The sequence below is a fragment of the Oncorhynchus keta genome, chromosome 36 (genome assembly GCF_023373465.1).
Source record: "Oncorhynchus keta strain PuntledgeMale-10-30-2019 chromosome 36, Oket_V2, whole genome shotgun sequence".
Lineage (NCBI taxonomy): Eukaryota > Metazoa > Chordata > Actinopteri > Salmoniformes > Salmonidae > Oncorhynchus > Oncorhynchus keta.
The window spans coordinates 1151729-1177824 of NC_068456.1; the positions used below are offsets into that span (position 1 = coordinate 1151729).

General features: G+C 39.4%; 1 protein-coding gene across 1 annotated transcript in view; it reads right to left on the reverse strand.

Annotated features, from left to right (window-relative positions):
* The window catches only part of LOC118369884 (phospholipid phosphatase 4-like), a 127840-nt gene that overhangs the window by 53115 nt on the left and 48629 nt on the right, over nt 1-26096 (reverse strand). The window contains exon 2 of the mRNA XM_035754656.2: nt 16704-16812. Coding sequence (XP_035610549.1) covers nt 16704-16812 — 109 coding nt within the window. The remainder of the gene's footprint in view (nt 1-16703; nt 16813-26096) is intronic.

Here is a 26096-nt window from a genome sequence, read left to right on the forward strand (position 1 = left end):
ACTTTTTGGAGAGAGTTCCTTTTTATTTTTTTAATATAATTTTCCTTGCTTTTTATAGAAGGCAGGGGAGGAAGTTACACAGACGTTATGGTGTTAACCTTCTTCAATGTGTATCAGGGGACAGCAGTAAGCCGCTATCACTCTGCGTATTTGCTGACACAGTTAGATGGGAGCAGCCAAAGAATTAACACACACAGGAACTTTATTTATACACACTGGAGATGAACATGGGCATATGCATGGGGATGGTTCTGTAACGGACAGGAACAGAGATACTGTAGAATGAATTTGCTATACAGGAGATAAATACACTGGCTTGAATGGAAATATGCAGTACGATAGAATGGGATATGGGATAGAACAACAAAGATTGTATCTAATATTGACCTAATAATTACCATGTATTACATAGTAACACCAGATTAATGACTAGCATGGCAATAGGACAGTAAAGAATAATGGCTAGGACTGTATATAGCATATTGCACACCAACATTCAAGAGCAAGGACTGTATTTAAATCTATAGGAAATAGGATGAAGTAAAACAGTGACTACTAATTGCAGACAATATCAGTAGTAGTAACTAAGTAATAACAGGAATGAGAACTACATGGAATAATGCTACTCTGCACATACTGCAATGACAACAACATCGACAACAACTTACTTTGTTTACACATCCCATGGCTACATGTCCACTCACGTTCTCAGACCAGAAAACATGGTTCAGGACCGCGCTAAAACGTATACTTTTGATGGAGCATGCAAAGGACTAGATTAACTAGACTGCTAGGAGCATCTGACCAATCACAGGATGCATGATAAGTGCATGGGGTCAGTGTAGGGTGCATGGTGCATGGGGTCAGTTTGATTGGCTGAAGCCATGAACTGGAGCTGATCGATATTCTCAAGTGAGGGGAGAGCTAGACTACAGTGGTTCTTCCTTTGAAAGTTTTGAGCTTATGCTGCGACCGTTAGTGGTAGATGATAGCATTCTGTCATTGCACCAAACTATCACAAGGGGGAGAACGCTGATCTATCGATGGAGTGTAGGGGGCAGTATTTTGATGTTTGGAATAAAAACGTACCCAAATGAAACTGCCTATTTTCAGGCCCAGAATCTAGAATATGGATAAAATTGGCAGATTAGGATAGAAAACACTATAAAGTTTCCAGCCAGGAAGTGCTGTTTTTCCTGAAACCTATAACCTATTGTCGTCTGCCCCGTCGTGACCGCTCGAGTCTGTGGATTTCTGAACAAAACATGCCAACCAAATTGAGGTATTTTGGATATAAAAATAATCTTTATCGAACAAAAGGAACATTTATTGTGTAGCTGGGAGTCTAGTGAGTGCAAACATCCGCAGATCATCAAAGGTAAGTGATTCATTTTATTGCTTTTCTTTGCTGCTAGCTGTTTGTAATGTTTCGTCTGCTGAGAGAGATGTCCTAACATAAAAGCTTGGATAGCTTTTGCTGTAAAGCTTTCTTGAAATCTGACACGCCAGGTGGATTAACTTTTTAGAACCACCCCTCGCGGATCCGGGAGAATTGTCATCAACTACACTAATTGGCATAACACAACGGACAAAAAATCTTACTGGAAAATATTCATATTCATGAAATCACAAGTGAAATATAGTGAAACACAGCTTAGCCTTTTGTTAATCACCCTGTCATCTCAAAATTTGAAATTATGCTTTACAGCCAAAGCAAGACAAGCATTTGTGTAAGTTTATCGATAGCCTAGCATAGCATTATGCGCAGCTAGCAGCAGGCAGCTTGGTCACGAAAGTCAGAAAAGCAATCAAATTAAATACCTGACCTTTGATGAGCTTCGGATGTTTTCACTCACGAGACTCCCAGTTAAGACAGCAAATGTTCATTTAGTTCCATAAAGATTATTTTTATAGCCGAAATACCTCCGTTTGTTCTTCACGTTTTGTTGAGAAATGCACCAGAAATTGCGGTCACGACAATGCCGAAAAATATTACAAATTAGATCCATAATATCGACAGAAACATGACAAACGTTTTTTATAATCAAGCCTCAAGGTGTTTTTCAAATATCTATTCGATAATATATCAACCGGGACAATTGGCTTCTTAGTAGGAGCGAAAGGAGCAATAGCCGCCTTTGTCTATTACGGACAAATCACTCTGAGAGCCACCAGCTGACCACTGACGCAATGTTGTCGTTCACGCTCATTTTTCAGAATAAAAGCCTGAAACTGTGTCTTGTGACTGTAGACACATTAGGGAAGCCATAGAAAAAGGAATCTGGTTGATATCCATTTCAATGCTCAATAGGGAGGTATAGGAACGCAGAGGTTTCAAAATAAGAGTCACTTCCTGGTTGGATTTTTCTCAGGCTTTCACCTGCAATATCAGTTCTGTTATACTCACAGACAATATTTTTCTATCCTAAGTGTTTTCTATCCTAAGCTGTCAATTATATGCATATTCTAGTATCTTGTCCTGAGAAATAGCCCGTTTACTTTGGGAATGTTATTTTTCCAAAAATGAAAATACTGCCCCCAAGTCTCAAGAGGTTATTAACAACAAGCTAAGCTGTGTTTTGCTATATTGCACTTGTGATTTCATGAAAATTAAATATTTTTAGTAATTTAATTTGAATTTGGCACTCTGAAATTCAGTGGATGTTGACAAAAACGTGCGCCAAGGAGTTAATGGAGGTGTTTTCAGTCTGAGAGAGTCTTTCTTCTCTGAAACTAGAGTCCTGCCTCTTAATGATTTCTGAGAGCAGATCTGTTATCCAACGATTATTATTATTATTATTAACCCTGCATTAAAATTAAATAAAATGTTGGATCAAGCATATAATATACAGTATTTTTTCATTAACATCTTTATCCTTTTGTTAATAAAATAATTATAAAAATACTCTTTCAAAATGCAGATTTTATTTCAACTACTGTACATTTCAGCTACATAATCCGAATATGATAGTATTTTTGAAATGTCTCTAGTAGATTTTCCTTTCCTCCTGAAAGCCCTAATCTGTTCACTTAAATGAATAGAGATCCTGGTCATGCTACAGTATGTTGTTACAGGATAATCAAGGTGAGGACAATCGGCAATCTGCTGTATACTTATGGCCTATTGTAACCTGGAGTCACACCTTTCCAATACTCCTGAACTCTCACAAATCTCCACCCTTATTAATAACTTCTCTAGGGTTGGGGGCAGCATTTGGAATTTTGGATGAAAAGCATGCCCATATTAAACTGCCTTCTACTCAGGCCCAGAAGATAGGATATGCATATAATTGGTTTATTTGGATAGAAAACACTAAAGTTTCCAAAACTGTTAAAATAGTGTCTGTAAGTATAACAGAACTGATTTGGCAGGCGAAAACCTGAGAAAAATCCATTCAGGAAGTGGGATTTTTTGTTGTTGTTGTAGTTTTCTATTCAATGCCATTACAGTATCCATTGACTTAGGACTCAAATTGCCTTCCACTGGATGTCAACAGTCGTTAGAAATTGTTTCAGGTTTGTTCTGAAAAATGAGTGAGAAAGAACAGTCTGAATGAGTGGACCCTGCCGTGTCACAGAGCTTTTTCATGCACGCGACCGAAAGAGTCCCTTTCTTGTTTACCTTTTCTATTTTTATTTTACCTTTATTTAACTAGGCAACCCAGTTAAGAACAAATTCTTATTTTCAATGACAGCCTAGGAACAGTGGGTTAAATGCCTGTTCAGGGGCAGAAAGACAGATTTTTACCTTGTCAGCTCGGGGGTTTGAACTTGCAACCTTCCGGTTACTAGTCCAATGCTTTAACCACTAGACTACCCTGCCACCCCATATTGACAATGTTATTGTCTAGTTGAAACGTTATCGATTATTTAGGCAAAAAACAACCTGAGGGTTGAATAACAACATGGTTTGACATGTTTCCATGAACTTTACAGATACAATTTGGATTTTTTTGTCTGGCTGTTGTGACTGCGTTTGAGCCTGTGGATTACTGAAGAAAAAGCTTGAACAAAAAGAAGGATTTTGGATATAAAGGGAGACTTTATCGAAAAGAGAGACTTTACTTACAGATAGGGGGCAGTATTTTCACTTTGGATGCCCATAGTGAACTGCATCAAAATCTGTCCTAAATTGCTAATATATGCATATTATTATTAATATTGGATAGAAAACACTCTGAAGTTTCTAAAAGTGTTTGAATTATGTCTGTGAGTATAACAGAACTCACAGGGCAGGCAATCTTCCAAACAAGTTTTGAAATCCTGAAAGTTGGGGCAACTTTGACGTCATCGCCCCCTCCCTTCCCAACAAGTTATGGATCTGGAAACACTTCATACGTCTTCCACTAGATGTCCTCATTCAGTAGAAAGTGTAATGGAGCATTTGCTGTGAACTTTGACCTAATGGGAAGGAAAGTAGTTGGTGTCGCAAAATAATTCAATTTTTGTTTGTCTTTGAGTGCTTCGGCTGTTCCAATCAGCCCCAGATGAAAACGAATGATCCGGTTGGAATGCTATTGGATATATATGATTATAACATCCTGAAGATTGATTCTGCACTTAGTTTGACCAGTTTCTTCGACCTGTAATATGTCTTTTGGAAGTTTTGGAAGTTTTCATGCAAAGTTATCCTCGACCAGAAGTAGTTTTTTGGGCATGTGAGCTGAAAGTGGTAGCAAATGCTGCTACTTGGACCCTAGAATTGAACATTATGAAACATAACAATGTATTGTTGAACTAGGACTCCTTGCACTACATTCTGATGATAGATCATCAAAGGTAAGGGAATATTTATGTTGTAATTTTGTATTTCTGTTGACTCCAACATGGCGGAGAAATATTGTTACGTCTGAGCGTTGTCTCAGATTATTGCAATGTTAGGCTTTTTCCGTAACGTAAAAAAAAAATGTGACACAGCGGTTGCATTAAAAGAACCAGTATATCTTTAATTATATGTAGAACATGTATCTTTAGTCAAAGTTTATGATGAGTATTTCTGTTATCTGGCGTAGCTTTCTATAATTCCTCCGGATATTTTGGAGAATTTTCTGAACATGGCGTCAATGTAAACCGAGATTTATGGATATAAAATGCATATTATCGAACAATGTAAAACAGTTGTATCTTTTCTGAATTTTTAGAATGAGTATTTCTGTATTTGAATTTGGCGATTTGCAATCTCACTGGATGTTGGCCAGGTGGGATGCCAGCGTCCCACATACCCTAGAGAGGTTTTAAACAGCTCGTTTTTTTAATGGTAACTGTGTTATCTAAAATAAAAAGACATTGCGAACAAAGAGAACAGACAAAATGGACAAAGTTTCATCAAGCCAGCTTGTTTTTTTTTGTTTGACAGCCAATATTAAAAACAGTCAAATGCATTTGTGAATTCAATCGCTTTAGCTGACATGTTGCAGTTTATACAGTACATTGTTTAATTATTTAAGGGTCCTTTCTCGTCTCTGTCCTGCAGTTCTTTTAATTAATCATGTAACAGTTAACTCATTAGTAACTTGGAGCACCACAGGAAAACGTATTTAACGAGTTACTATCTCCCGAATTAACATCTTATAAGATATTAATGTATTAGTACCTCATCATTCTGAACATCATTGACCTCGTAAATCTGCACGAACCCTAGCCTAAGTGACGATTCAGCGATACACAAATTGGCTTAATTATTTATTTTTTAACTAACCTAAAATATCACACAGAAATACATAAACACACACACAGTATAGATGATTGATTACTGACATAATGCAATGGAACACAGTCCCTAGTGGACTAACCTGATACGACGGCTTGTTACACAATGGAAAGGGGTTGTTATGGCTGCAATCCCGCTACCGGGATCCATAAGACAACGACCAGTGAAAATAGAGGGCGCCAAATTCAAACCACAGAAATCTCATAATTACAATTCCTAAAACATACATGTATTTTATATAATTTTAAAGTTAATCTTGTTGTTAATTCCACCAAAGTGTCCGATTTCAAATAGGCTTTTCAACGAAAGCACTACAAACGATTATGTTAGGTCTCCACCAAACCACATTAAACACAGCCATTTTCCAGCGAAATATAGCAGTCACAAAAAGCAGAAATCTAATTAATCACTAACCTTGAATTATCTTCTTCAGATGACACTCATAGGACTTCATGGTACACAATACATGCATGTTTTGTTTGATAAAGATCATATTTATATAAAAAAATCTGAGTTTACATTGACGCATTACATTCACTAGTTCCAAAAACATCAAGTGATTTTGCATAGTCACATCGTTTCAACAGAAATACTCATCATAAATGTAGATGATAATGGAATTATAGATATACCTCTCCTTAATGCAACCGCTGTGTCAGATTTAAAAAAAAAACATTACGGAAAAAGCACCCCATGCAATAATCTGAGACGGAGCTCAGAACAATAGCCAAATTAGCCGCCATGTTGGAGTCAAGATAAACCAGAAAATACATGATAAATGTTTCCTTACCTTTGCTGAACTTCATCAGAATGCAGTCCTAGGAATCCCAGGTCCACAATAAACGCTTGATTTGTTCGAAAATGTCTGTTATTTATGTCCAATTAGCTAGAAACATCTCAAATGATGTACTGAATCAATCTTTAGAATGGTGTTTACATACATCTTGAATAACGTTCCAACCGGAGAATTAGAATGACTTCAGATGAGCGGTGGAACGCAGGTCCTTCCCGTGTGAATGCGCATGGTGAAAGCATGGTCAACTCATGGCAGTGGTGACTATTTCCTGTTTCATTCGACCCCCCTTCACATTAGAGTCGTCAGACAAAGTTCTATGAACTCTTGACATCTCGTGGAAGGCGTAGGAAGTGAAAACTCATCCATTTCTCGCTGTAATTTCAATGAGAGCTTGGTTGAAAATCTGCCAGAAACCAGGAACCAGAAAAAATGAAAAACAGGAAGTGGAATTTCTCAGGTTTTTGCCTGCAATATGAGTTCTGTTATACTCACATACACAATTTTAGAAACGTCAGAGTGTTTGCTATCCAATACTAATAATAATTGTCGTGGAAATTTCCTCTATTTTCCAAATCATGAGCGCAAACCACACACAAGTCAGAGTTAGTTATCAAAGTCCATCTTTAATTATATGAGCTCTATCACAACCCTGTGACTCTCAGATCAATTAAGTGTCTATCAATGAATTCTCTGAGAGTTCCTTACACATTGCAACTGAGATCCTTTAATAGCAAAAGACACACATAGCCAGACAGCATAGGCATAATTTATCGTTCAGCTTTGTCTCCTAAACTATGCTCTCTTCTCAAACTCAGAACCATAAACAAATCCTCCATATCAACAGGCATATATCAAATCCATCCTATCTTGACAAGATCACAGAGACACACTGACTGGCACACAGACATTGTGGAGCCAAGAGATACACTCTTGACCTCTCCCCTCTCTCCGGCCCAAGCAACTTAGTCTTGACATAGAACAGATACTACAAAAATAACATTCTGATGAGAAGTAACTTACAAACATATGATGAATATAATACATCTTACCTATGTTACCAACTAATTCTGATTATTCCCCAACATAATATGCAAATATTAGCAACTATGACTGAGGAGCAGGCCGTTTACCATGGGCACCTGCCATCCAAGCTACTCAATACTGCCCCTACAGCCATAAGAAGTTAATGTGGTGGTTTGATGTCTCATTTGATCCACCAGAGGTCACAAGGTCCTACATAGGCTTCTTTTGTTCTGGAGTGTTCGTTATAATGCATCCATCAGAGGGTCATCACACAGTGGTGATAGGGAGATGTTTTTCTTTCCCATCTGTGTAGATTGTTCTAGACTACTTTACATTACCCAGCTGCAGACTGAGAATGTTTGGTATAGTCTTCACCTTCTTCACTCGTCGAGAGTTTCATAGGGTCTTACCATTTTCTGGTCTTGTAGTTTTAACCATTTCCAGCCTTGTAGCCACTGCTCCACGCTGTCTGGTCTGTAGAGATTTAACCATTGGTAACGTATTCAACTCGCGCTGCATGTAGACTGGTCTTCACACACCGGCAGCAACCCGGTATGTTTTAATCTAATTTACATTTCGTTACGAGTCCTTTTATGCTTGGGTAAAAAATGGGGTGTTGCATCAAGTTGGGCATGGTTACTCACTTCGCAAAAGTTCATGAGAAAAACAATTATCTCATTTAGAAGGCAAAAATCACATTTTATCTTCACAAAAGTATTCTCATACTTAATAATTTATTTCATACAACATTTAGATGCCAACCTGATAACTAGAATGTGTACACCTTCAGAGTTACAGTTATCATGTTATACTGTCCTTAATAACATCACAAAATCATAAATTATATTACATGATTATTGTTTGTGTCCCCACCAGCCATTTCCCCCCTTTTTTATGTTAGAAATATTGTTTCATTGTCCACTTTTGGATGTTGGAGTTTTGGCAAAGTCTCTCTCTACACACATCACATTTCTTTCTCAATACTGCAGAACCAAAGGGAGAGTTCCTGCCAGGAATTTATGATCCGGTTGTTAACCTCTTACCTCCACCCGACACGCAGGTGTCCCATCTAGACATCTGGAAATGCAAATGCGCTACGCTAAATGCTAATAGCACTTGTTAAAACTCAAACGTTAATTAAAATACACATGCAGGGTACTGAATTAAAGCTGCACTCGTTGTGAATCCAGCCAACAAGTCAGATTTTTAAAATGCTTTTCGGCGAAAGCATGAGAAGCTATTATCTGATAGCATGCAACACCCCTAAATACCCACAGGGGACGTAAACAAAATAATTAGCATAGTCGGCGCTACACAAAATGCAGAAATAAAATATAAAACATTCATTACCTTTGACCATCTTCTTTGTTGGCACTCCTAGATGTCCCATAAACATCACTATTGGGTCTTTTTTTCCGATTAAATTGGTCCATATATAGCCTAGATATCAATCTATGAAGACTGTGTGATCAAGGAAAAAAACGTATAACGTAATGTCATTTTTTAAAATTAAAAAAGTCGACGATAAACTTTCACAAAACACGTCAAAATACTTTTGTAATGCAACTTTAGGTATTAGTAAACGTTAATAATCGATCAAATTGATCACGAGGCGATGTATATTCTATAGCTGTACGTCTTGAAATAATGTCCGGGTAAACCTCAACCAAAATATCCGGTCGGAGACCGGAAGAAATGCGCTGCCTCGTGTCCGTTTGACCAAGAAACAAATCCTAGGCAAATGACAAGACTGTTGACATCGTGTGGAAGCTGTAGGTATTGCAACCTCGGCCCCATTTAATGTGGTTTCTATTCAACAATACGTTCAAGTGGCGCATGGATATATTTTCCCATTTTCAGTGATCAGATTTTCCTCCGCTTTTCGATGAAACACACGTTCTGTTATAGTCACAGCCGTGACTTAACCAGTTTTATAAATGTCTGAGTGTTTTCTATCCCCACATACTAATCATATGCATATACTATATTCCTGGCATGAGTAGCATGGCGCTGAAATGTTGCGCGATTTTTAACAGAATGTTCGAAAAAGTAGGGGATAGGAGTAAGAGGTTAAGACAGAATACCAGGACAACTCCCCCAGGAGAGAGAGAGAGAGTTTGGTTATCTGTCAGCCATTGGCCTAACTGATGGATCCCTTTGATCCTCACCCAGGAGAGAGAGAGAGTCATGACACCTGTATGCCAATAAGTAAGTTACACTAAAACAGCTACAGTAAACATGACTCTTAACTTAACTTCTCAAAAATTCCCTCTGGAGGTCAAACTAGCATTAACGAGCTCCTGTTGGTACTAGGTGGCAGTATTTTCATTTTTGAAGAAAAAAAAACGTTCCTGTTTTAAACGTGATGTTTAAGATACTAGAATATGCATATAATTGACAGCTTTGGATAGAAAACACTCTAACGTTTCCAAAACTGTAAAGATATTGTCTGTGAGTATAACAGAACTTATGTTGCAGGCGAAAGCCTGAGAAATATCCATCCCAGAAGTGCCCCAGGTTTTGAAAGCGTTGCGTTCCAATGAGTCCCTATTGAGCTGTGAGTGTGCCATCAACGAGCTTACGCTTTCTACGTATTCCCCAAGGTGTCTACAGCATTGTGACGTAGTTTTATGCATTTCTGTAGGCGGCCACATTGCGTAAGTGGTCACATGGTGGCTCAGAGAGAGATTCTCGCGTAAAATACAGAGGTAGCCATTACTCCAATCGGTCCTACTGATAAACTAATTGTCCTGACGGATATATTATCAAATAGATATTAGAAAAACACCTTGAGGATTGATTATAAACAACGTTTGCCATGTTTCTGTTGATATTATGGAGCTAATTTGGAATATTTTTCAGCATTGTGGTGACCGCAATTTCCGGGCGATTTCTCAGCCAAACGTGAAGAACAAACGGAGCTATTTCGCCTACAAAAATAATATTTTGGGAAAAAATTCACTTTGGCTATCTACCTGGGAGTCTCGTGAGTGAAAACATCCGAAGTTCATCAAAGGTAAACGATTTAATTTGATTGCTTTTCTGATTTTCGTGACAAGGTTGATAAGGTATGATAAACTTACACAAATGCTTGTTTAGCGTTGGCTGTAAAGAATATTTGAAAATCTGAGATGACAGGGTGATTAAGAAAAGGCTAAGCTGTGTTCCAATATATTTAACTTGTGATTTCATGAATATTTTCTAGAACAGGAAGATTTTCTAGGAAGATTTATGTCCGTTACATTATACTAATTAGTGTCAGGTGATGATTACGCTCCCGGATCCGGGGTTGAGAGTCACAAGAAGTTGTCAACAATGGCTGATACTTAAATAATGTGCCATAGAATTCTGTGGCACCCCACAAGCTGTGCTGCAACCTTTAAAGGTAGACCACTGTATGCGGCACCAGCCAGACATAAACAACAACACATATGCTGGAAGTAGTTCCACAGCACATTCGGGCAGGGGATTCTGTAACACGCTGCTTGCGATGCAAAAGTTTGAGGTTTCATTGAAAAATTCACATCTTTCAAATCAAATTAAATTTCATTAGTAAGCATTTCACTGCTTGCAGAACTTACGAGCTCCTAATCAACAGTGCAGTTTAAAAAAATACAGATAAGTATAAGAGATACAAGTAATAAGTAATTAAAGCGCAGCTGTAAAAAAAATAACAATATATACAGGGGGGTGCCAGTACAGAGTCAATGTGCGGGGGCACCGGTTAGTTGAGGATGTCATTGTGATTAACTTCTTGGTGACAGGGGGGCAGTATTGAGTAGCTTGGATGAATAAGGTGCCCAGAGTAAACTGCCTGCTACTCTGTCCCAGATGCTAAAATATTAGTATTATTGGATAGAACACACGCTGGAGTTTCTAAAACCATTTGAATGATATCTGTGAGTATAACAGAACTCATATGGTATGCGAAAACCTGAGACAAATCCAACCAGGAAGTGGGAAATCTGAGGTTTGTAGTTTAATTTAAGTGATTGCCTTTCCAATGTGCTGTGTCTATGGGGCCATATTGCACTTCCCAAGGCTTCCAGCAGATGTCAACAGTCTTTAGAAAGTTGTTTGAGGCTTCTAATTGTGAAAGGGTGTCAAATAAGAGCTGTTTCAACAAGTGGACTAGGCTGAGGCCAATCGCTTGTTTACTGCGCGGACACGCGGGTGCGTTGTTCCTCTTTTTCCTCTGTAATGAATACGCTATTGTCCGGTTGGAATATTATTGAAGATTTATTATAAAAAAAAGACCCCAACGATTGATTGTAAACATTGTTTGACATGTATCTACAAACTGTAATGGAACTCTTGACTTTTTGTCTGGATTTTGCGCTCGCGCATTGTGCCTTTGGAATACTGAACTAAACACGCAAACAAAACGGAGGTATTTGGACATAAATATGGATGTAATCGAACAAAACAAACATTTCTTCTGGAAGTGGGAGTCCTGGGAGTGCATTCCGACGAAGATCAGCAAAGGTAAGTGAAGATTTATAATGCTATTTATGACTTTTGTTGACTCCACAATTTGGCGGGTAACTGTATGGCTTGCTTTGTGGCTGAACGCTGTTCTCAGATTATCGAATATTGTGCTTTAGCCATAAAGCTTTTTTGAAATCTGACAAAGCGGTTGCATTAAAAACAAGTTTATTTTTAATTCTATGTAAAACATGTATCTTTCATCAAAATTTATGATGAGTAATTTCTGTTATTTGATGAGGCTCTCTGCAATTTCTCCGGATGTTTTGGAGGCATTTCTGAACATGGCGCCAATGTAAACTGAGGTTTTTGGATATAAATATAAACTTGATCGATCAAAACATACATGTGTTGTGTAACATTAAGTCCTGGCAGTGTCATCTGATGAAGATCGTCAAAGGTTAGTGATTAATTTTATATTTCTGCTTTTTGGTTGGAAAATGGCTGAATGCTTTCTGTGACTAGTTGCTGACCTAACATAATGATATGTTCTGCTTTCGCTGAAAAGCCTTTTTGAAATCAGACACGGTGGTTGGATTAATGAGAAGTGTATCTTTAAAATTATGTAAAATACTTGTATGGTTGAGCAATATTATTTATGAGATTTTTGTTGTTTTGAATTTGGTGCCCTGCAATTTCACTGGCTGTTGGCGAGGTGGGACGCTAGCGTCCCGAACGATCCCAGAGAGGTTAATTAAAGGGAGATTTCTAACAAATTTTCAGGGAGAGAGAGAAAACAGGAATGTGGGTCTAATGATTACAAACATGAGTATCAATAAATAAAGTTCTTCTTGGATGAAAGGAAGAGTCCGGAAGACAGATATCATTGACATTTCTGGCTCTAAAAAGAGAACCTCTAGACAATGCAATCTCAACCACACTGCATACTGCCCTAACCCATCTGGACAAGAGGAATACCTATGTGAGAATGCTGTTCATCGACTACAGCTCGGCATTTAACACCATAGTGCCCTCCAAGCTCGTCATCAAGCTCGAGACCCTGGGTCTCGACCCTGCCCTGTGCAACTGGGTACTGGACTTCCTGACGGACCGCCCCCAGGTGGTGAGGGAAGGCAACAACATCTCCACCCCGCTGATCCTCAACACTGGGGCCCCACAAGGGTGCGTTCTGAGCCCTCTCCTGTACTCCCTGTTCACCCACGACTGCATGGCCACGAATGCCTCCAACTCAATCATCAAGTTTGCGGACGACATAACAGTGGTAGGATTGATTACCAACAACGACGAGACAGCCTACAGGGAGGAGGTGAGGGCCCTCGGAGTGTGGTGTCAGGAAAATAACCTCACACTCAACGTCAACAAAACTAAGGAGATGATTGTGGACTTCAGGAAAGAGCAGAGGGAACACCCCCCTATCCACATCGATGGAACAGTAGTGGAGAGGGTAGTAAGTTTTAAGTTCCTCGGCGTACACATCACAGACAAACTGAATTGGTCCACCCACACAGACAGCATCGTGAAGAAGGCGCAGCAGCGCCTCTTCAACCTCAAGAGGCTGAAGAAATTTGGCTTGTCACCAAAAGTACTCACACACTTCTACAGATGCACAATCGAGAGCATCCTGTCGGGCTGTATCACCGCCTGGTACGGCAACTGCTCTGCCCACAACCGTAAGGCTCTCCAGAGGGTAGTGAGGTCTGCACCACGCATCACCGAGGGCAAACTACCTGCCCTCCAGGACACCTACACCACCCGATGTCACAGGAAGGCCATAAAGATCTTCAAGGACAACAACCACCCGAGCCACTGCCTGTTCACCCCGCTATCATCCAGAAGGCGAGGTCAGTACAGGTGCATCAAAGCTGGGACCGAGAGACTGAAAAACAGCTTCTATCTTAAGGCCATCAGACTGTTAAACAGCCACCACTAACATTGAGTGGCTGCTGCCAACACACTGACTCAACTCCATCCACTTTAATAATGGGAATTGATGGGAAATTATGTAAAATATATCACTAGCCACTTTAAACAATGCTACCTAATATAATGTTTACATACCCTACATTATTCATCTCATATGTATACGTACATACTGGACTCTATATCATCTATTGCATCTTTATGTAATACATGTATCACTAGCCACTTTAACTATGCCACTTTGTTTACATACTCATCTCATATGTATATACTGCACTCTATACCATCTACTGTATCTTGCCTATGCCGCTCTGTACCATCACTCATTCACATATCTTTATGTACATATTATTTTATTTCGCTACACTCGCATTAACATCTGCTAACCATGTGTATGTGACAAATAACACTTTATTTTATTTTATTTGATTTCATTATACACAGATTCAAAATAGCTATGTGTGTGTTTCAGGGAAAGGTGTACATTTGACCTCCATCATCTAGGACATGAAAATGGTTAATAAAATCTCTCCATTTCTGCCCATTTTTTTTGTTGGACAGTTTTGCAGGCCTTCCCATACAGCTGCAACTGTATATGCATTTGTAAATCAAGACCTTTCTTGAGTTTGGCTCTGGGGATGGTGCAACTGTTGAGAATGTGAGCCTATGGTTGTGTGGGGGGAAAGGATTGAGTGTGTATGAGTGTGTGGGTGTATGTTGCAAAGGAGTAAAATATGTTAGGGACAATATAGGATGATTCACAATAATCGTTTGCTAATATAATAATTGCTTGCAATAATGTAATTTTGGTAAAGTCGAGACTGGTGAGAGGTAAAATCATTTGCATAAATTGCCTACATTTCTACAAATATTAATAGCTAATTATAGAAAATAAGAAACAGGGTTTTTAAAATATATATATATATATATATATATATTGATGGCTATATGTAATACAAATCGAGGTGAGGGCGATGGAAATGCATTTGGCGGTTGATCTACTTCTGTTCTGTAAATGTCACTGTGTGCTCTTTTCGAAGGATGGATCCCAGTCTTTTCAGGGCTATGGGATACGGGGGTATGAGGAGGATTTTAGTGGGTGGATGAGGAGGATTTTAGCGGTTGGAATAGTGGGGGACCAATTGGAGGTTTACTTGGTAGCAATGCAAATATCATGGTACAGCTAAAAATGCAATCAATCATCATGTAACTTTTTAATGGTACGTTTACAAACATATATTTTGATAAATATAACTGAAAGTTGTGTCTCATTATGGTAAGCAGTGAAATAAGTATAGCCAGTTCCAATTGTAATGGCTTAGCAGATAATAAGAAAAGACTATCAATATTTACCTGGCTAAAAGAGAAGGAATATAATGTATATTGTTTACAGGAAACTCATTCAACAATTTTAGATTAAGGTTTGTGGGAAAAGGACTGGGGAGGCAAAATATATTTCTCCCATGGGCAAAGAAAATTCAAAAGGGGTGATGGTTTTAATTAACAGTCATTTTGATCCAAATGTGCAAATTGTCCAAACAGATCATCAAGGTAGATGGATTATTTTAAATATGTTATTGGACAATAAACATATGGCTAATTAAAATATACGGTCCAAATAATGATAATCCAAGCTTCTTTGAAAATATATATAAGAATCTATAAACTCTACAGACAACACTAATAATAATAATAATATATGCCATTTAGCAGACGCTTTTATCCAAAGCGACTTACAGTCATGTGTGCATACATTCTACTAGACTCTATTATTATGGTGGGAGATTTTAATACGGCCTTAAATACCTCTATGGACCAGAAAGGAAATCACACTACTAACTATCACCCTCAGGCACTTAAGGAAATCATGAATGTCATGGATATATTGGAATTAGTGGATATATGGAGACGTAAATACCCTGAGATATACATGGCGGAGGCTTAATCAAGCTAGTCTTGACTACTGTCTTATGCTTTCTCTCGCACCAAAAGTTTAAAATGTGTTGATAGGGGACAGAATGCGGTCGGATCATCACATAATTGGTATATATATTACTCTTACAGAATTTCCACATGGGAGATGATATTGGAAATTTAATCAAAGCCGACTAAATGATATATTGTTTAGAACTAGGACAGAATAATTTATAACTGACTTTTTCAGACATAACATAGGTACAGCAGATCCTCTTATTGTATGGGGCACTTTTAAGTGTGCCTTTAGAGGCCATGGAATTCAGTACTCATCTATAAAACAAAAGCAATAGATCAAAAGAGTCGATATTATCAAAGGAAATTGAAGGACTAACAGTACAGTTAGATAGAAAATAAAAACTCAGAATAAGTTTGAGGAAAAACAAGAAAGAACATTCAAGAAAGATCCAGTGTAATATATTATAAAAAATATATTTTTTATATGCTTCCAACTGAAAAAGGTGTCCTGGAGATTTTGTTATGTTTGTGAAAATTGATTGGCAATGTCCTCCATGGACTTCCACTGCCCCTATTCTTTCCGTATAGACTTGCAGGAAATTTCTTTTAGGACGATTGATCAATATGGCTCTGTGATGCACTTTTCACATCTTTTGATGAATGCTTAGAACATATGCCAATAGAGAACTTGATGTATTACAAGATATTGATTATCCTGAATGACTAATTTCTCCAGTTCACAGACCATCTGAATTCGTTCATTTGAGTCTAATTTGTGAGAGGTAATAGAATGAGTGGGATGAGGATGGTGGTGATGGTGATGATGATGGTGTGTGCATGTGTGTGCTCCTATCTGTCTGTGTGTGTGTCACTTACGAACATGACCCTCTTAGGGATGTGGTCTGACTCCACCAAGGGGTTTTTGTAGAGCCATAGCTCCTCTGGTTGGATTACTCTCTCAAAGGGCTCCAGGAATTCTGTGAATCTGAGGGAGACACACATATGCACATTAGCTCTCAGTCATTCACAAAACATTTATTTTCATATGGGTGGCCCCCAGCTGGACTCAAACCCACAATCCTGGCTTTGCAAGCCCCATGCTCTAAAGGACCACACAATCTCTTTACGGTAATACCATGTTTTTAGTTCTTTGATACGTTAGAGAGCAAACTGGTGCTCCAACATTGTATGTATAGAACTTTGAAGAGGATTCGATATTTGCTACTGGACTTAACACGTTTTTACACTTTTAACCTCTTATAGCTACCACCCTACTATTTTCAATTTCCGCCTGAAGACATACCCAAATCTAACTGACTGTAGCCCAGGCACAGAACCAAGGATATGCATATTATTGGTACCATTTGAAAGACAACACTCTGAAGTTTGTGTAAATGTGAATTGAATGTAGGAGAATATAACACAATAGGTCTGGTTTAGATAATACAATGAAAAAAATCATAATTGTTTTTCTTTTTATTGTTGTATCATCTTTAAAATGAACAAGATAAAACAAACATTCAGATTGGATGATGGGGACAATTTCAGTGAAACGCATAAGAGGGCAACAGTACTTGTGCAAAGTTTCATAATGATAACTACCAAAATGAGTGTGCTACATGACATTTATCATGAAGTCACCCAGGTGTCCCACACAAGTTGCCCAAATGTGGCCAAATTGGTGAAGGTATACATTTTGAAACAAATAACTATGTACAACATGCCAAAATGGTATTCTAACACCCCCCAAAAAAAAATATATATATACATGTACATGTACAAAATAACATGGGTAACTATTTACACACTTTCAAAATTTGGAAGACCCTCAGTCCTTTATCAAATCAAATGTATTTATATAGCCCTTCGTACATCAGCTAATATCTCAAAGTGCTGTCCAGAAACCCAGCCTAAAACCCCAAACATCAAGCAATGCAGGTGTAGAAGCACGGTGGCTAGGAAAAACTCCCTAGAAAGGTCAAAACCTAGGAAGAAACCCAGAGAGGAACCAGGCTATGAGGGGTGGCCAGTCCTTGCTGTGCCGGGTGGAGATTATAACAGAGCATGGCCGAGATTTTCAAACGTTCATAGATGACCAGCAGGGTCAAATAATAGTAATCACAGTATTTGTAAAGGATGCAACATTACAGCACCTCAAGAGTAAATATGAACAGTTTAGGGTTCCATAGCTGCAAGGAGAACATTTGAAACTGGAACAGCAGCAGATCTACTGACAGCATTATGTCAGACCAGCTAGATCTACTGTCTTTATTATATTACAACAGACCAGCTGTATCTACTGTCTCCATTTCAATTTGGCCATTGTTGTGGGCCTGCCCTCCCCTCAGCAGCCTCAAATAGGCTATTTCATGTCGGTTGGGGTGGGGCGGCAGACACACGCATCTCACATTTCATTACATTACATTTTAATATATTGCTTCTAAAATAAAATAAAAATCACAAATAATATTTTATATTATTAATTTCAAACAAGCGCATTAGCATGAGAAGAACTTACCAGTCCAAAACATGTTCTCTCCGCTCAAAATATTCCTCCACTTGGGAATCGGTATATGAATCGTCCTACAATAATTTCTGTCTCACTTTTCTGACCAATTTCCTCTAAAATTGTGTGTACACCTGAGACTTTTATCTCCCTCACCAACTTCAAACATCTGCTATCTGAGCAGCTAACCGATCGCTGCAGCTGTACATAGTCTATCGGTAAATAGCCCACCCAATTTACCTACCTCATCCCCATACTGTATATATTTATTTACTTTTCTGCTCTTTTGCACACCAGTATCTCTACCTGTACATGACCATCTGATCATTTACTACTCCAGTGTTAATCTGCAAAAGTGTAATTATTCGCCTACCTCCTCATGCCTTTTGCACACAATGTATATAGACCCTCTTTTTTTCTTTTTTTTCTACTGTGTTATTGACTTGTTAATTGTTTACTCCATGTGTAACTCTGTGTTGTCTGTTCACACTGCTATGCTTTATCTTGGCCAGGTCGCAGTTGTAAATGAGAACTTGTTCTCAACTAGCCTACCTGGTTAAATAAAGGTGAAATAAATAAAAAAATTCTAGACTTCGATTTAGCTTTCCCTGACTTAGTCGCCATACTGATTAATATATAAACTACTGAATCTGCGCATTTACCAAACAATGCTGTGCGTAATATACGTAGCTCCTTCCGATATAAAACTTCAAAAGCAAATGACTCTCTTTACGCCGGAGTTTACTACATGGGTTGGTCTTCCAACACATAACCATTGCATATTGCCGTCTCATTGGCTATCCCACCGTACCTTCTCCGCTGTGCAATCTGGTTTCCGAGCCGGTCACGGGTGCACCTCAGCCACACTCAAGGTACTAAACGATATCATAACCGCCATCGATAAAAGACAGTACTGTGCAGCCGTCTTCATCGACCTCGCCAAGGCTTTCGACTCTGTCAATCACCATATTCTTATCGGCAGACTCAGTAGCCTCGGTTTTTCGGATGACTGCCTTGCCTGGTTCACCAATTACTTTGCAGACAGAGTTCAGTGTGTCAAATTGGAGGGCATGCTGTCCGGTCCTCTGGCAGTCTCTATGGGGGTGCCACAGGGTTCAATTCTCGGGCCGACTCTTTTCTCTGTATATATCAATGATGTTGCTCTTGCTGTGGGCGATTCCCTGATCCACCTCTGCGCAGACGACACCATTCTATATACTTTCGGCCCGTCATTGGACACTGTGCTATCTAACCTCCAAACGAGCTTCAATGCCATACAGCACGCCTTCCATGGCCTCCAACTGCTCTTAAACGCGAGTAAAACCAAATGCATGCTTTTCAACCGATCGCTGCCTGCACCCGCATGCCCGACTAGCATCACCACCCTGGATGGTTCCGACCTTGAATATGTGGACATCTATAAGTACCTAGGTGTCTGGCTAGACTGCAAACTCTCCTTCCAGACTCACATCAAACATCTCCAATCGAAAATCAAATCAAGAGTCGGCTTTCTATTCCGCAACAAAGCCTCCTTCACTCACGCCGCCAAGCTTACCCTAGTAAAACTGACTATCCTACCGATCCTCGACTTCGGCGATGTCATCTACAAAATGGCGTCCAACACTCTACTCAGCAAACTGGATGCAGTCTATCACAGTGCCATCCGTTTTGTCACTAAAGCACCTTATACCACCCACCACTGCGACTTGTATGCTCTAGTCGGCTGGCCCTCACTACATATTCGTCGCCAGACCCACTGGCTCCAGGTCATCTACAAGTCCATGCTAGGTAAAGCTCCGCCTTATCTCAGTTCACTGGTCACGATGGCAACACCCATCCGTAGCACGCGCTCCAGCAGGTGTATCTCACTGATCATCCCTAAAGCCAACACCTCATTTGGCCGCCTTTCGTTCCAGTACTCTGCTGCCTGTGACTGGAACGAACTGCAAAAATTGCTGAAGTTGGAGACTTTTATCTCCCTCACCAACTTCAAACATCAGCTATCCGAGCAGCTAACCGATCGCTGCAGCTGTACATAGTCTATTGGTAAATAGCCCACCCATTTTCACCTACCACATTCCCATACTGTTTTTATACTGTTTTTTATTTATTTATTTTTCTGCTCTTTTGCACACCAATATCTCTACCTGTACATGACCATCTGATCATTTATCACTCCAGTGTTAATCTGCAAAATTGTATTATTCGCCTACCTCCTCATGCCTTTTGCACACATTGTATATAGACTGCACCTTTTTTTCTACTGTGTTATTGACTTGTTAATTGTTTACTCCATGTGTAACTCTGTGTTGTCTGTTCACACTGCTATGCTTTATCTTGGCCAGGTCGCAGTTGCAAATGAGAACTTGTTCTCAACTAGCCTACCTGGTTAAATAAAGGTGAAATAAAAAAATAAAAAAATAAAAAAAATCTACCCAGCTAGATTTCAAGACGATCAGTGGTCATTCGGTTCAAAAACAGTCAATCAACGAAACAGTGGTCATATCATTGGTGCACAGTGATGTCATTACTTGTTGTTTTCAAATCGGTTTCTATCAGTCAATACGTCCCGCGAAATGGCCCATCAGGTTTGGTGTGTTACAAACAAACCAGTTGATTGCAATGAAACCAAACATGACTGTAAAAGTCACGTTTTGTGTGGGTATTTACTCTCGAATGTGTCGTCAAATGGAATGAGACGGAATTCATGACACAAGCGGTTCACAAAATGTTTCGTGTAAGGCTATAAAAACTGATTTTATCAAACAAAAGATAATTCATTGTGTAACAATGAGCATTGGGATTGCAAACAGACGAAGATCATCAAAGGTAAACGATTTATTTTAATGCAGTTTGTGATTTTGTTAGCCTGTGCTGGTTGAAATAGTATTTTGTTTTATGGGGCTCTATCCTCAGATAATCGCATCGTATTCTTTCGCAGTAAATATTTTTTTTAAATCTGACAACGCAGTTGGATTAGCAAGATTCTAGGCTTTCGATATATGTGAGACACTTGTATTTTCATGAATGTTTAATATGACTATTTATGTAGGGATCACCGTATGTTGTGGAATTTCACCTCTCTCACCTCTCATCACCCCCAGAGCAACATCCCCACAGTGAAACATGGTGGTGGCAGCATCATAGTGGTGTCAGTTTCCCAGTCAGCAGGGTCGGGGAAACTTTTCAGAATTGAAAGAATGAAAAATTGTGCTAAATACAGGGAAATTCTTGAGGGAAACATGTTTCAGTCTTCAAGAGATTGAAACAAGGATGGAGGTTCACCTTCCAGCAGGACAATGACCCTAAGCATACTGCTAAAGCAACACTCGAGTGGTTTAAGGGAAACATGTAAATGTCTTGGAATGGCCTAGTCAAAGCCCAGACCTCAATCTAATTAAGAATCTGTGTTATGACTTAAAGACTGCTGTACACCAGCGGAACCCATCCAACTTGAAGGAGCTGGAGCAGTTTTGTCTTGAAGAATGAGCAAAAACCGCAGTGGCTCGATGTGCCAAGCGTATAGAGACATACCCCAAGAGACTTGCTGCTGTATTTTCTGCAAAGGGTGGTTCTATATAGTATTGACTTTGGGGGGTGAATAGTTATGCATGCTCAAGTTCATTTTTGTTGTTGTCTTATTACCTGTTTGTTTAACAATAAAACATATTTTGTACCTTCAAAGTGGTAGGCATGTTGTGTAAATCAAATGATACAAACCCCCCAAAAATCTATTTTAATTCCAGGTTGTAAGGCAACAAAATAGGAAAAATGCCAAGGGGGTGAATACTTTTGCAAGCCACTGTATTTAACCAATTGTTTTTGTTGGTAAAAAAAATACCTCCATACTTCCATTCATTTCTTTTTTTTTACCTGTACCATGTTACCTTCAGATGAGTACTGTGACACTTGTGGGGGTCGTAAAGCAAAACGGAGAACACCCTTGTCGGCAGTTGTTCAACAGTAGGGATTCTTCGTTGAAGTGTCATTCAATGAGAGATGACTCATGATGCAAATCATGCAATTTTTGTCACTTAAGAAATACTGACCTAACATCATAGTCAGATGCAATATTGCGTGACTACAATAACTTAAAAATGAATCACAGATTTCTTGAGTTATAATTTATTAATTCTGACTATTTTGAAGAAGCCTATACTGGCTATGGCATCTCAAAATGGACAAACAGTACTATTGCCCCTTTTTTCTCGTGTAGGTCTTTTAAGTGAGTATGCAAGCACACTCGTTCGGTGAGCTCAGCTTGGCACTAGCAGAACTGAAGCATGCTGATGCCTTTAGAATAGTGCCAGTCAAGCCGTATAAACCCTCCTATGCTGTGTCCACCCCCTCAGTTCTTAACACTACAGACTACAGGGTAAATAGACCTCTCTACTGGGCTTTCTCCTCCCACTCCCCTCTGCCTTAATTAGTTTCTCCTGGAACACACTCACATACCGAACCCCCACATGCCTGAATGGTTATACATGTACACACACAGTGGTGGAAAGTACTGAAGTAAAAATACTTTTACTTCACTACATTCCTAAAGAAAATAATCAACCTTTTACTCCATACATTTGCCTTTACACCCAAAAGTATGCGTTACATTTTGAATGTTTAGCACGACAGGAAAATGGTCCAATTCACGTTCTTATCAAGAAAACATTCCTGCTCTTCAATACTGTCTCTGATCTGGTGGACTCACTTAAGACAAATGCTTAGTTTGTACATTATGTCTAAGTGTTGAACTATGCCCCTGGCTATACCGTAAATTAACAAGAAAGTTGTGCCATCTGGTTCGCTTAAGGAATCGTCAATTATTTATACTTCAGTATATTTTAAAAATTACATTTACTTTAGACAAATTTAAAACATTTTATTCAAGTAGCATTTTACTGGGTGACTTTCACTTATACTGACTAATTTTCTATGAAGGTATCTTTATTGTCATACTTGAGTGAAAATAGAGTTTTATTTATTTGTTATTTATTTCACCTTTATTTAACCAGGTAGGCTAGTTGAGAACAAGTTCTCATTTACAACTGCGGCCTGGCCAAAATAAAGCAAAGCAGTGGGACAGAAAACAACAACAGAGAGTTACACATGGGATAAACAAAAGTACAGTCAAAAACACAATGGAAAATCTATATACAGTGTAGGCAAATGTAGTAAGGAGGTAAGGCAATAAATAGGCCAATAAAAGCAAACTAATTACAATTTAGCAATTAAATACTGGAGTGATAGATGTGCAGATGATGATATGCAAGTAGAAATACTGGTGTGCAAAAGAGCAAAAAAAGTCAATAAAAAAAATATGGGTATGAGGTAGGTAGTTGGATGGGCTGTGTACAGCTGCAGCCATCAGTAAGCTGCTCAGATAGCTGATGCTTAAAGGTTAGTGAGGGAGATATAAGTCTTCAACTTCAGCGATTTCTGAAATTTGTTCCAGTCATTGGCAGCAGAGAACTGGAAGGAAAGGTGGTGAAAGGAAGTGTTGGCTTTGAGGATGACCAGTGAGATATACCTGCTGGAGCGCGTGCTAGTGGGTGGGTGTTGTATTGGTGACTAGTGGGCTAAGATAAGGCAGAGCTTTACCTAGCAAAGACTTACAGATGACCTGGAGCCAATGGGACTGGTGACAAATATGTAGCGAGGGCCAGCCAACGAGAGCATACAGGTCGCAGTGGTGGGTGCTATACTGGGCTTTGGTGACAAAATGGATGCACTGTGATAGACTGCATCCAGTTTGCTGAGTAGAGTGTTGGAAGCAAATTTTGTAAATGACATCGCCGAAGTCGAGGATCGGTAGGATAGTCAGTTTTACGAGGGTATGTTTGGCAGCGTGAGTGAAGGAGGCTGCGAAATAGCAAGCCGATTCTAGATTTAATTTTGAATTGGAGATGCTTAATATGAGTCTGGAAGGAGAGTTTACAGTCTAGTCAGACACCTAGGTATTTGTAGTTTTCCACATATTCTAAGTCACAACTGTCCAGAGTAGTGATGCTAGTTTGCAGCGATCGGTTGAAGAGCATGCATTTAGTTTTACTAGCATTGAAGGGCAATTGGAGGCCACAAAATAAGTGCTCTATGGCATTGCAGCTAGTTTGGAGGTTTGTTAACACAGTGTCCAAAGAAGGGCCAGATGTCTACAGGATGGTGTCGTCTGTGTAGAGGTGGATCAAGGAATCACCCACAGCAATAGCGACATCATTGATATATACAGAGAAAAAAGTCGGCCCGAGAATTGAACCCTGTGGTACCCCCACAGATGGGGTACCAACAGGTCCTCCGATTTGACACACTGAACTCTGTTTGAGAAGCAGTTAATGAACCAGGCAATGCAGTCATTTGAGAAACCAATAAGAATACGGTGATTGACAGAGTCGAATGCCTTGGCCAGGTCGCTGAAGACGGCTGCACAGTACTGTCTTTTATCGATGGCGGTTATGATATCATTTAGTACCTTGAGCGTGGCTGAGGTGCACCCTTGACCAGCTCGGAAACCGGATTGCACAGCGGAGAAGGTATGGTAGGATTTGAAATGATCAGTGATCTGATTGTTAACTTGGTTTTCAAAGACTTTAGAAAGGCAGGGCAGGACGGGTATAGGTCTGTAAATGTTTGGGTCTAGAGTGTCACAGCAGCTTTCCAATATTTAAGAATCTTGGACAATATGAAAGAAATTTTGAACAGACTAGTAATAAGGGTTGCAACAATGGTGGTGGATAATTTTAGAAAGAGAAGTTCCAGATTGTCTAGCCCAGCTGATTTGTACGGGTCCAGGTATTACAGCTCTTTCAGAACATCTGCATTTGGTTGAAGGAGAACCTGGGGAGGCTTTGGAAAGTCGCTGCTGGGGGTGCGGAGCTGTTGGCTGGGGGTTGGGGTAGCCAGGAGGAAAACATGGCCAGCCGTAGAGAAATGCTGGGAGGAGGTGCTCTTGTTCTCCATGGACTTTAGTGTCCCAGATCTTTTTGGAGTTAGAGCTACAGGATGCACATTTCTGCTTGAAAAAGCTAGCCTTTGCTTTCCTAACTGACTTTATGTGTTGGTTCCTGAATTCCCTGAAAAGTTGCATATCGCGGGGACAATTCGATGCTAGTGTAGTACGTCACCGGATGTTTTTGTGCTGGCCGAGGGCAGTCACATCTGAACCAAGGACTATATGTGTTCTTAGTTCTACATTTTTTGAAAGGTTCATGCTTATTTAACCTTTTATAACTAGGGGGCAGTATTTTCATTTTTGGATCAAAATATCCCGTTTTAAACGGGATATTTTGTCACAGCAATATGCTCGACTATGCATATAATTGACAGCTTTGGATAGAAAACACTCTGACATTTCCAAAACTGCAACGATATTGTCTGTGAGTGCCACAGAACTGATGTTACTGGCGAAACCCAGAAAAAAATCCAATCAGGAAGTGCCACATTTTTTGAAACCGCCTCATGCCAATGACTCCTTATATGGCTGTGAATGAGCTACGAATTAGGTTTTTCTACGTATTCCTCAAGGTGTCTACAGCATTGTGACGTCTTTTTACTCATTTATGTTGAAGAATAGCCGTAAGCGACCACATTTAGCAAGTGGTCACGTGATGGCTCCCGCAGAAAATCTTGCGTAAAGTACACAAGTAGCCATTTTTCCAATCGCTTCTTATGAGAAACCAATTGTCCCGAGGGATATATTATCGAATAGATATGAGAAAAACACCTTGAGGATTGATTCTAAACAACGTTTGCCATGTTTCTGTCGATATTAT